At 41.3% G+C, this 13332-nt stretch overlaps 1 protein-coding gene across 1 annotated transcript in view; it reads right to left on the bottom strand.

The window, feature by feature from the left end:
• The window catches only part of grin2da (glutamate receptor, ionotropic, N-methyl D-aspartate 2D, a), a gene marked incomplete at both ends in the record, with an annotated part of 160155 nt that overhangs the window by 53230 nt on the left and 93593 nt on the right, over nt 1–13332 (bottom strand). Inside the window, one exon of the mRNA XM_083982355.1 lies at nt 4594–4747. Within this exon, the coding sequence (XP_083838481.1) occupies nt 4594–4747 (154 nt within the window). The remainder of the gene's footprint in view (nt 1–4593; nt 4748–13332) is intronic.

Below are 13332 nucleotides of genomic sequence, written 5' to 3'. Positions count from 1 at the left end.
TTGTTTTTTTTGTTTTTTTTAAATCATGCGCTTGAAAAAGAAATAAATGTTATTGAAAACACAGAAGGCACCTTTTTATGGCGGGTGGAGCCTCCAGGTTTATGAAGTGGTTGGGGGAAAAAAAATGTGATTAACAGGAAATAGCAGCGAGACTTTGCTCGAAGGACGGTTCTACATTTGGAGGAGAAAATGCACTTATTTGTTTTTTTTTAAGAGAAGTTAAAACCACTTTCATGTCTGTGCAGTAAACATGAAGCGACCGCCGGCAGGAGGGAGCTGCACTGACATCGTATTAGGAGATGTAATGTGTAATAATAAAGGAACATTAAAGCTGCTGGATTGTTTTAAATCCTTGAAGAGAGTCTGACTGTTTGTCCATGTTTCAAGCTATAAAAGTGCAGCTTGATATGAAGTAAATAAGCAGATGTGTTGTAGATTTGCTATAATGTAAAAGCATTAACAGCTGTTTATGTACCAGACAAGAAGAAACATTAGTAATTTAACTTCATTCAGTCTCCAGAGGTGGAAAGTGACCGTCTTGTTTTGCTTCTATTTCTATCACTTCTTCACACCTAGTGGAGTTAGCATGCTAACTTTCCGATACCGAGTCACTGTTGCGCTGAATAATAAATAACAAGATTGGTATCTAAACAGATGGTAATGCTAATATTGACTATGTAGCAATGGAAAAACAATATTTTATAAAACTCTATAATTTATTATTTACCACTCATTAATCTTTGTCTTGGTTTATTTCATCTCTTCTTTGCAGAGTTTATTCTGTATTATATTTTTGGTGATTTTAGGTCTTAATCATCATATCTCCACTCAAGCTAATGACAGTGCTCAGTGCTAATGCTGACGAAGGTTGCAGCTAAGTGTTTGTTCATGAGAACAATTTACCTTTAATTTATTAATCTACACACAAAATATTTATCTATGAACTTCAGTGATTCATTGTGAGTGAACATTTCATTATAAAACCATTAAGCATAAATATAAATCCAAAGAAAAAACATATAAACGTAGCGACTTCTCAATCATGATGGTAAATGATCTAGTTGCTACATTTCACCAAACTGCAAATTATTCAAATGTAACGAAAAAACATGATTTGTCGTGTAGCAGAGAGGTTAAAAAGTTGTCGTCTGAGACACTGCTCTGTGCCAACACGTCGCTTTGGCTGCGTTATTATCATTGAGTTATCTCATCTGAATAACACACACACACAGAGCAGCTTGTCAACCAGCCACTGCTCAGATTAAACCATCTGAAAATATCTGACGTTGCTCTCTCTCTCTCTCTCTCTCTTGCTTCATTTCCATTTACATCTCATTTTTACATCTCATGCTTTGAAATGTCTGAAACTAGTCGGAGAAGATTCGTAAATTAAAAGGTGTCGTTTTACGAGAGCATTCGACAGAGTTATATGCTTTATTTAAAACAATTAATAGATAAATAAATAAATAAAAACGCTCCCTGCTTCAGTGTGAGAGCTCGTTTGAATACCGAGCACATCATCAAATCTAAATTCTGCGTCGGCGGCTTCGCTCTGAGATGCGGAGCCACGAGTGTGAACCTTTTCAAGTGCGAGACAAAAGCGTGTCAGAAATGAAGGCCTCTTACATAATTGAGGATCATTTACACGGCGCTGTGTAAGTGATCAGGGCCGATGTAGCACATTAGTCCACATCTTCAGATTAAAGCTCACACACTCACACACACACACACATAGATTCTGAAAACACTTCAAAACAGCCACTGATCATCACGCTGCTTCCATCGCCTCCATCTGCTGCTCAGGTTTTACTTTGCTCATGTTCTGTATGTTCCCTCTCTGATTAAACCACATCTGTAGGAAGACATGTTCAGATTTTACGGTCGTCTACTCTTCACCTCTAATGACGACCACAAGGATCCATTCAGAAACCGCTCCAACTCAGATCTGACAGCATCAGTGGTGATTAAATGTTGCTGTGTCACTTTAAGTCAGATTTAGACCGGCAGCCAATAAAAATACGGATTCACAAGGCGTCATGTTCAAGACATCACATTAGAAAAATAAAATAATTAACAAATACATGAACTTAGCATTAAGAAATGCAAAGAAAGTTGTATTTGCGCCACACAAGACGATGGGTTAGCAGCAGTATCTCTGTCCATGGTGCTGAAAGACGAACACTGACTGTCCTGTTGTTGTTCATATTTTAGTAATGTGATCATTATTGATGAATTAAAGCCAAATCAAATGAATTATCAATGTTGTATTTGACTAATCTGACTATGCCTTTCATAAAAACTACTCAAAATAGTGAACAGCAGTGGTTCCCACTGAAACTGTAAAAACACATTTGCTAAATAAAGTTTAGAGTTTAGAGAATATTGAAGGCAGGGACGAATATCTTTTTATAATATCTTTTATGCACAATAATAAAAAAGATAAGACTCATAAAAATAATTTATGTGTTTTAAAACATTAAAAACAGTCATTATTCTTTTTCAGTTTTGGTCTATAATTACATCTTTTCACCTGCTGAGACTGTCTACTGAGTATTATTTATCATTGTTACAGTTACCACTATTATTATTGTAATCATTATCATTATCACTATTATTATCATTACAACTGTGGGCGAGCGGCGTCTCCAAAAGCTGCTTCAACCTGTTGGTCCGGGAATCGAAGCAGCGATCACTGTCATATCAATTAGTGTCAATATACAAAAGAATGGATGGGACTTTTCATCTGTATCTGTGATGACTGTCAGGTTTACAGCAGAATTACCCCCCCACCCACCCCGCAGGGCATCATTCATTAAAGGGATAGTTCACCCAAAATTGGAATTCCACTCATTATCTACTCACCCTCATGTCGACTAAGGGCTGGGAGAAGTTTCAGAGTCCTCCGTGGCTTCTCTGAGTTACAGGGGGTCTCGGCGTAGCAGTGCATGTCCATATAACGGTTGCAAATGGATACCAACTGTCTTGGTAACAAAAAGACACACCAAAAAACATCCAAATACCTCCATGCTGCTCGTATGTAATGTCCGTCTCGTATTGAAGCCCCGAAATGCGAAATTGTCCCGAGAAAATTTAAATAAGTCTATATTTCAAGCTTGTTTGTAGCGGAAGGTCCTCTTCCCAGTTCGTCCAAATTTGACAAACTGGGAAGAGGAGCTTCGAGAAGCTTCCGCTACAAAACAAGCTTGAGAAATAGACTTATTTAATTTGTTGGTATCCATTTGCAACCGTTAGATGGACATGCACTGCTATGCTGAGACCCCCTATAACTCAGAGAAGCCACGGAGGACTCTGAAACATCTCCCAGCCCTTAGTCGACATGAGGGTGAGTAGATAATGAGTGAAATTTCAATTCTGGGTGAACTATCCCTTTAATAATCACTGTCTGACCTGAGCTCGTTAAGGATGACCTCGTTAAATCCTCACGATTCTTTGACTTTTACATGTTTTCTTGAAGTTCTCCTTGAAGAATCGGACTCGCAGCGGGTCGTCAGTGATTTTCTGGTGTTTTTTAAGCTTCTACTTTCTTGTAAACACGGGAACAATGAGGAGGTTTCAGAGAGATCTCCCTCAGCAGCAGTAAAATACCAGCAGGTCAATACTCCGGGAGCTCCCTGCTCTTCACCATCATCCCTCTGTAACCGCCGCTGCTCCATCACTTCACATTATTAAGATTCATGTTGTGAGTCATGACATGTTGTGTAACAGCTGCTCTCACAGTGAAAACATCTCCTCCACTGGCAGGAACACGACTTCAGCTTGATTTCGGTTCCTGAGTTTTAGGAGAATAACACAACTCTAACATCACAATGGTATTGTTTTAAAAAAAAAACACAAACACAACAGTAAGTAGGACACAGAGAGAGAGTAATATGTAAATCAGAGAAGCTGGAACGACCCAGTGGGATTTTTCGTCTGGAATAAATGCACCTTGAGTTACTTCTGGATCTGAATCGAGGTGTCTCTCTCCGCATCTTTTCTTTGTGTTTTATAATGGACACATTTCCTTGACTTTATTAGAGGACTAATGCAGCACTCAGAGAGCGGCTCAGGCTTTGAACTGCCTCCCTCAGATGTGTTTTCCACTGAGTTTCGGCGTCTCCGTCCTCTTTGAGAAGCCGGTGTGTGTCTGTAAATCCCCCTTTTTAATGCTGTGCATGATTCAGAGAGACGCCAATAAAGTTTTTTTTTATTAATATAAAAGAGTTCTATGTCCCTGTTTCAGAGTTGCACCTGTAGAATAAACAATCCTGGGTTTTTTTAGATTCGACTGAGTCAGTTTTCACTCTGAGCTTCAGGATTCATTCAAATAGACTTGAGACTGTTTGGTTTCCTCAGAGTGGGAGAGTTGTCTGTGCTGCTAACGTTGTAGCTCTCGGATTTATCAAAGCGAGGAGGGGAGGGGGTTTCCTCTCTGGTTCAAATCCGACATAGTCACATAAGCAGCTAAACTCATTAAAAGTGTAATTTATACAACTCATCCTGGATTTAGTTTTTTACAGGCTAAACGATTAAACTGATTTGATTTGTCACCACCACGACCTCCGAAAAGGCTCCCGTGAGCCGACGACTCACCGAGGAAGGCGGAAGGCGAGACGGTGCCGTTGCTGCGGGAAACCATGACGCTGATGCCGGTCTCCACGAACGGGACGGAGAACTCCACCACCTCCGAGCGCTCCTCGTTGATGGTGAGGGAGCCGATGGCCATGTCGGCCCTGTTGGACACCACCTGGGAAACAAGACGATGAGAGTTAGAACAAATCTGTGGGTTTAAAAAGAAACACGTCTGACTGGGTTTATAAAGATTCTTTTTCTGAATGAAGTCAATAAACCAGATTTACAGTGAAGGTTGAAGAACATGAGGAACTGAGGACGTTACATGGAGACAACTATCAACCTGCTCGAGGTTTCTGACTCTTCAAAGGAAGTTTTTCCTGTTTCCACTGTTGCCATGTGTATTTGCTCTTGGTGGAATCTGATGGGTCTACGCCTTCTCTATTTGTGCCTTCAGATAACTAACTAAACTGACCTGACTTGCCTTAAAGGGATAGTTCAACATTTTGGCAAATTGGCCCATTGCCATAATCCCTATAGTCATAGCAGTAGGTTCGTTACCTTTAATTGTCGGTGCAAGCTATTTTTAGAACGGCGGAGCAGAGCCGTGAGCTGCTCAGAGCTACGCTACGGAGGCTAATGGGATTTTTTGGTTTCCCTCATCAAACTCATCAAATACACAATCCAACAACTCCAAAACGCTCTGGTGGACAAGTTGTTACCTGCACATTCACCACGCTATGAGATAATAACACAACGTTACCAGACAGAGTTGTTTTAGAGGCATATTCATGCAAAACCGCTGATACGCGTTCCCGTCAGGGGCAGTTTTTCGGCAAGCAGTCTCTGCATTTGCCTTGACAACAACTCCGCCAAAATGTTGAACTATCCATTTAAGTAGCTTCTCCTAACTCTTATGAAGTGAGAACTTGCTGATCCGTGGCAGGTGAAGGTGGAGCTGGTTCTAAATATGAAATCAAGAGGAGACGGGAGCTGGTGACCCTGTTGAGACGACTGAAGTGGGTTTTTTCTTTCAATGTAAAGACAGATCTTACATGTTGACAGCATCTTTGTTTCAGATGGTTTGTTGTAGTGTTGTAGTGTCAGGACCGGTCTTGAGACACCAAGGTCAAGGTCTTCATCTAGTCTCAGAATCCACTACATTTTTACTTAGTTTAACCAAAGCCTAAACCCCCTTGGTCTTGGTCTGGATTTGTTCTAAACCCCCTCAAAGTCTTGGTCTGGTCTCGGTCTTGGGAGACAACGTTTCAATAAACTGGCACCAGGTCCAGTTCCTGTTCTTCTGTGTGTCCATTTCATTTACCTGATGTTTACACGCTGCAGCCTGACAACCGAGCTTTGAGCTTTTAAGTTTCTGAAAATGAAAATCCAAAGCTCTCTTCTCCCTCAGTGATTTGACAATAGTAATATAAATTTGTTTTTAAAAAAAAGCCCTCTTAGACGTGATCAGTGGGGTGGATGTCAGACTGAGCGCTCTGCTCCGGCAGCTGTAAACCAGGCTCAGGCGGTCAGGAGGTGACGGAGTTGAGGGGATTCACAGCTCCGTTGTGTTTCACCTGGCAGGAAGCAGAGGTTTTTCCCGGCGGCAGCGAAGGGAGCGCCGAGGTTAAAGGAGCTGGCAGCCGACCAGAAGTTCATTAGTCTGAGTCCTGGCTCGGCCCCCGAAAAAAGTCTGCGAAAGACAAAAGGCTCTGTGGTTCCCCGAGCAGACAGAGCCGAGACGCCTCTCACCACGCTCTTAAAGTCACATCCTCAAAGTCGTTTCTCTCTCTGGTTTCTGTGTTGACATCTAAAGTGCCGGCTGCAACACGCTGGTGTTTCTGTGCTGTGATCAGCCGTCACTCAGAGAGCAGCGACGGCCGGACGACGTCTTTATGTTACGTTATGAGTTTCTAAATTCTCTTTCTGTGTCTCTTCCCAGTGTTTGGCCACGGCGGCTTTTTGTTGGAGAGTTACAGTGATGAAGACAGAACCAGAAACTCATCCAGAACAACAGTTACAGTATATTACTGTACAGTCTTTTCTCCATTGGTTTGGCTCATTTCTCAAAACAACATGGACAAACCTCCAAACCACTTGGCAACTGTTCACAACAGAATTGTATTTCTCATTCATTTCATCAAATTGCAAATGCCTCAGTACACCTTTGCAAATGATTAAGTACAGGTAGCCTACATTTAGCACAATTTCCAAATGAATAGATCTTGTTGATCTAAACTGATCATTGATTTCTCATTCTTATCCTTTTATTTCAGTTTTATACACAAATGTATCTTGTCATCTAGACAGAAAAAAACTCAATGAAGTCAATGAAGCACTGGGCTCAGACTGAGAGGTGGACATGAGGGACATTTCAGTGGTCATCTTACAGTAAATCTAAACATTTTACTTGCAGTGCTCACACAATGCCAAAGGGACGGAGCATTTTGGGGGCACTGACTATTTATATGAGAAAGAAATTTAGTTTTGAACTGTTTTGAGAGAGATATGCGCTTTTGCAAGTGAGCTACTGTATGGTGTTGTGCTGAACTGTAACACTGTTTTGCCAAATGATCTTAGAGTTTTGAGAATGTTTCGAGAAATGAGCCAAACTAATGGAAAACTGTAATGGAAATAACGACAAACCTGATGTTTGATACTTTACATGTCTGGATCAGAAACTTGATAACAAGACAGCACAAGACACTGTCACTGTTGAGCAAATATTGGATTTTGCTCATAACTAGAACCTTGCATGCATTGGATGTAGAGCTGAATCAGTAAACAAAAAAAAATGTCACTATGGTCCTTCACCTGCAAACTAAAACCTCTGTGAGCACTTTATGGACTCTATTTTTTTTAAGCATACATTGGTATGAGTGTACAGCTGAACGTATGTCTGTTTTTTGTTTTTCATACATACTGTATATTGTAGTGACACTAGTTTTACTATTTCTGTCAAACAGCCTGGGAACATCAGCTGATCAACGACACATCACGGTCGTCAGCAGGTTGACAGTTGAAACATGTGAAGGTAAAAGAACATCACCTAATTTATTTATCTGTTTAAACGAAACAGTAAAACTGGTGATAAAAAGAAGATAAAATGAACATTTTTTAGCTTTACTGAGCCTCTACTGAGCCGTTGTTGTTTTTGTATGTTCTTGAATCCTAAAACTAACATTGATTTATCTTGTTTATCTTGTGCAACACGTTCACATGATGGCCTTGAAACTGTGAAATTACAGCTTTGAAAGTTTTCTGCTGAAATCGTTTTAGTTCCAGGTGACGATGTGAAGTGAACGTGTTATAAAACCCAATGACCTGGTCCGGTTTCCTCCTGTGACGTCGTGGATCTCAGAGCTTTTTCTAGTGCATCGCCATGAAATGACATCATAATACAATTATGTAACATAATTAAATCTCAGTAAACCTCCACCCTGATGGATCACCTATCTGAGGCAGGTTTCAGGTCTTTGACTATAACATCATTATTCATACCATAATGAATCATTATACTATACCATAATGCAATCACGAGATTAATAAGAATTAATGGCGGAGAGGCGGAGAGCAGAAACAACGTGTGCTCAGCGAACCTCCTCTGGATTAACAGCAGCAGCAGCGCCGAGCGAACAAACTTCTCAACTTTACTTTGTGAAATCAATAGTTTTGTCTTTGAGGACTGGAAACACTCTAAAGTGTTTGTGTGAGAGCGCGGTGACGCACGGGTTTTACACTTCCCACAGCGTGTGATTAGTTCCCTCTCTGCTCGTCGAGATCGATCAATCCACCGTGATTATTCCAGCTAATGCGGCGAGGACGTTTCAGATATTTCAATGCAGCCACGTCTGAAAGCAGCAGCACCTGTCACACTCCTGTTCAGGAAGTGCTTCGTCACCACACACTTCACACCGGGAACAAAAACACACACACACACACACACACACACACACACTCACAGAGTTGAAGATGAGAAAATATTAACGGCTAAGAAAGAAAAGGACTGAGTGACTGACGGCGAGGCGTTTAAGGACGGACAAAGAGTCCAAGGCTGAGTGATGTTCAGAGAAACGACAGGAATCCGTAAGTGGGCGACGACGGAGAACAGGTGAGAGGGAGGAGGAGGAGGAGGAGGAGGAGGAGGAGGAAGAGGAGGAGGAGGAGGAGGAGGAGGATGAGGATGAGGAAGAGGAGGAGGAGGAGGAGGAGGAGGAAGAGGCCTTGACGAGACTCAGACAGGAAGGGAGAACATAGATAGATAGATAGATAGATAGATAGATAGATAGATAGATAGATAGATAGATATATTATTATAGAATATATTTCCATCTCCATTTTCAATAATAACACTGAACACAACACAGTGTCTTCGTAAACAGTGTAAACTGCCTGTGACCTTCAGGCCGAAGCTGCAGGCGACAGAGCAGCAGGAAGCGTCAGAGCTGTGATCGCTGGAGTAAAACCAGTGACCTCAGAGCTCCTTCTCCTTCTCCTTCTCCTTCTCTGCTCCTCACAGTAATGGAGTTGTTGTGTTTGCCAGTGAAAACAGGCAAAAAGCGTTTGGATGAGTGTTAATAAGAGCTCTGCTGCTGTGACAGCATCGTGACCTGACTGTGAACGAAGGTCACACACCTGATGTCCGTGCATTTTCTGTTGGATACAGTGACGTTCAGGTGCATAAACTCCTCTTTCTCCCTGTTGTACACAAGCAAATATGAAACTGCAGGTTTCCTAAATCTCCACTTGGGCTAGAGTTTTCAGTAATAATTGTTTTCAGTGACGTAAAACTACATTTTCATGTGGATTAACGCAGAAATAGATGAGATAGTCCATCAATCAACCATTACACTTCAGATTTCTACAGCCCCATTCATACAATTAAAAAATGCAACACAAAGTGCTTTAGGTAATAAAAACACCTCATTCCACCCACAATCCTACTACAGTAAGTATATATAGTATACAGTAGAGGATATAAGTAACTCAATCAAACAAAAATAGGCGAGTATGAGGGTAACACTTTATAATAAGGACACACTATTCGGTTAAGGTTAACATCGGTTAAGCATTAATAAATACTGAATTCTTCATTTATAACGCATGAATACGCATTAGTATGTAGGTTATAAATACAGTTCTTATCAATGATGAGTAAAACATCTTTTTTTTTTTTTTTTTTTTTTTTAAAGTATATTTTTCGGCTTTTTTGCCTTTATTTGATAGGGATGACAGTAGAGATAGACAGGAAATGGGGAGGCAGAGAGAGGGGGAATGACATGCAGGAAAGGTCTGCCCGACGCGGGATTCGAACCGGGGACGCCTGCGGCGAGGACTGTAGCCTCTACATGGGACGGCCGCTCTACCCACTGCGCCACGCACCGCCCCGAGTAAAACATCTTTAACTGTATTTATAAACTACATACTAATGAGTATTCATGTGTTATAAATGATGAAGTCAGTATTTCATGCTTAACTGATGCTTAATAGTGTGTAATTATTATAAAGTGTTACCATATATGAGATATTTCATAATAATAAAATAAGTATAACGATCAACATAAAAAAAAGTAATAATGTCCGACGCCTGGCTACATCTGGACCTGACAGTGACCTCTGAGACTCCACATCTGTGTAGCTGCAGATGTTCATGAAAGGTCGAACATTAAAAAAGAACTACAGTCCGTCTCTCATCTCTGATCCTGCCCCAACACTGACCTTGTAACACACACACACACACACACACACACACACACACACACACACACACACACACACATCTGTCAGCGCCTCGTCTCCACGCTGTGTGTGAGGAGTTCAGCATCCTTCCCTCCGATCAAACAATTAAAAAAAAGGGATTTGCAATGCATTGTGGATCCCGTCGGCGCGCTGGCTGACATCTGGTGCTGCCACAGAAAGTCTCATTGACAGGTGTGTAGGATCAAACCGCCGCCGCCTGTGAAGGAGCCGAGGATCCTGCACAGCCGTCACTCATCGCCATGGTTTTCTAACGGGCGTGTAAAGCTGCAAACACTCTCAGATCAGTCTCCACACACATACACACACACACACACCATCACCACCACTCATCACTACACAAACGTTTTCTGAACCTGAAGACTGAGGAGGAGTGAGAACCAGGAAATACACCTTTTAAAGGGATACTTCAATATTTTGGCAAATTGGCCCATTGCCATAATCCCTAATCCCTATAGTCACAGCAGTAGGTTTGTTACCTTTAATTGTCGGTTCACCACACTATGAGATAATAACAGAACGTTACCAGACAGAGTTGTTTTAGAGGTAAATAAACAGACTGCTTGCTGAAAAACTGCCCCTGAAGGCAACACGCATCAGCAGTTTTGCATGAATTTACCTCTAAAACAAGTCTGTCTGGTAACGTTGTGTTATTATCTCATAGCGTGGTGAATGTGCAGGTCACAACTTGTCCACCAGAGCGTTTTGGAGTTGTTGGATTGTGTATTTGATGAGTTTGAAGAGGGAAACCAAGAAATCCCATAAGCCTCCGTAGCGTAGCTCTGAGCAGTTCCTGGCTCTGCTCCGCCGTTCTAAAAATAGCTTGCACCGACAATTAAAGGTAACGAACCTACTGCTATGACTATAGGGATTATGGGCCAATTTGCCAAAATGTTGAACTATCCCTTTAACATAAACTATGATGCCAGTGCAGGACCATACACACACACAGTCACACACACACAGACAGAGTCACGTGCACACTGTGATAATTTGCATCCCCTGTCCAGCCCCGTGTTAAACCAACTTCATTAATGCAGCCACCAGAGGGGGGTTGGCATGAGGGAAACAGTCGAGTATCTGCCAACACACACACACACACACACACACTCACACACTCAGTTATGTACGAGCCGTGTGTGTCGTCCTCTCTTTCTCTCTCTCTCAGTTTTCCCAGCACTAATCTTCCTGACAGCCTCGCTCCATATTTTCTCTCTTCTTCCTCTTCCATTCGGGTCCAATCCTCTCTCACTGGGTCGCGTTTTTTAAGGATTTCAGGCAGGATAAAAAGAATTTCACGGGAGCTCTCTCTCCAATCAAACCCCCGTTTTTTTTTTTTTGTAAACACAATAAAACGGGTAAAAAAAAGAAAAAAGAAAAAACAGAATAAGAGAAATGATGTTGGTGCTACTGTACATGGGAAACAGAGAATTAAAAAGACACACATACAGAAAAAAGGGGGTCACGCTGTGTTTCTGACTCAACTTTGTAAATGAACTCCCAGAGGAAGCGGCGTCTCCGCGCTGCGTCGTCGTCCGACTAAACACACACTCACTTCTATAAACTCTTGTTTAATCTCTCACCTGTCACTGTGATGTTTATTTGTTTGCAGCGAGTTCTTCAGTGGGGAGATGAATCTTTCATGAGAGGCCATTTGCACTACGTTCAGGCTCCGCTGTGACTTTGAGGAAACGGTTTAACATAAAACAGCTTCACACGTTTCCAGGTGAAGCACATTAACACCCGTCTGATGCAGCAGCAGCAGCGGAGTTTCTATCTCCTCACATTTAAGTCAAATAAACAGGATGCAGCATGTTAACAGGTGTAGAAGTCTCTGTGCTTCTGAGTCAATGCACAAAATAAATCTATAAAACACCAAATATTACTTATGGACGACACAATAAAGGAATAGACACATGTATTGTCTCTAAATTACAGTGATTGCTACGGTAAATGGAAAACTGGAACGTCGTCCCTTTCAATAACAGAAGGCCCCCAACTGTTTTAAATCCACGTACACTTACTATCTGTTTATTTGGATAATTCACTTACATTGTTATCAGAATTTTACGACGGAGTATTAGGGCCACATTGACAAATAAAAAAATCACAAACTTCGAGAATAAAGTTGTAAATTTAAGACTTTATTCTCGTAATGTTATGACTTTTTTCTTGTAGGAAATGTACAACTTTATTCTCCTAAATTTACGACTTTATTATCGCAAATTAATGACATTATTCTCGAAGTTTCTCAATGTGGCCCTAATACTCTGTCGTGGTATTTAACTGTTTGATATATTTTCTTATTTGTGTTGCCATTGGCAGGAAATATATAAACAGTCAACAGTGGGGATCTACTGGTGGATCTTCAGGACACATGTGCAGCGCAGGTTCATGCTGACTTTTCCCTACGTGACGATTGTAAACACTGTGAAAGTTTGTATCCGTCATTCCAGCTGCAGTTCCACCTTCCACCACAATGTGTGCTGCAGCAGCAGAGTGGCGCTGTGTGATTCATTTTATTTGTTGACTCCACAGGAAGAAGAAGAAGCAACAGTGGAAAAATGAGTCGATACTCCTCAGAAAAATGAAGAAGTTTTTATCCAAACCGTGATGAAGGAGGCTCCACGAAAGGAGGAGAAAATGTTTCTTTCACCGCTCTGAGAGTTTTGTTGTTGTTTCTGTAACACTGTCTGCAAAATGCTGCAGAGAATTTTGTTGGAATAAAAAATCAATTTCGAGTCAGAACTGAAAAGTGTTGTTACTGTACGACTCTGGGTTGGATATATGTGAAGGCTGAACCTAAACACTTCATGTAATTCAAAATATTTAGACAGAATAAAGAAACCTCAGGTTGGAAAACCAGTCTGGGTGTTTTTCTCTTGATGTTTCAATGGGTCGATGTTTACGTTCACTCAGCTCAGGGATCTCTGTCTGAAGACGGCTGGTGAAGGTTTAAAACTCAAACCTAAGGTGTTTGTGGCAGATATCAATAAATACATT

This window comes from Trachurus trachurus (genome assembly GCF_905171665.1).
Source record: "Trachurus trachurus genome assembly, chromosome: 11".
NCBI classification, from domain to species: domain Eukaryota; kingdom Metazoa; phylum Chordata; class Actinopteri; order Carangiformes; family Carangidae; genus Trachurus; species Trachurus trachurus.
The sequence above is the reverse complement of the archived record's forward strand: the minus strand, read 5'-3'. Positions and strand labels throughout refer to the sequence as shown.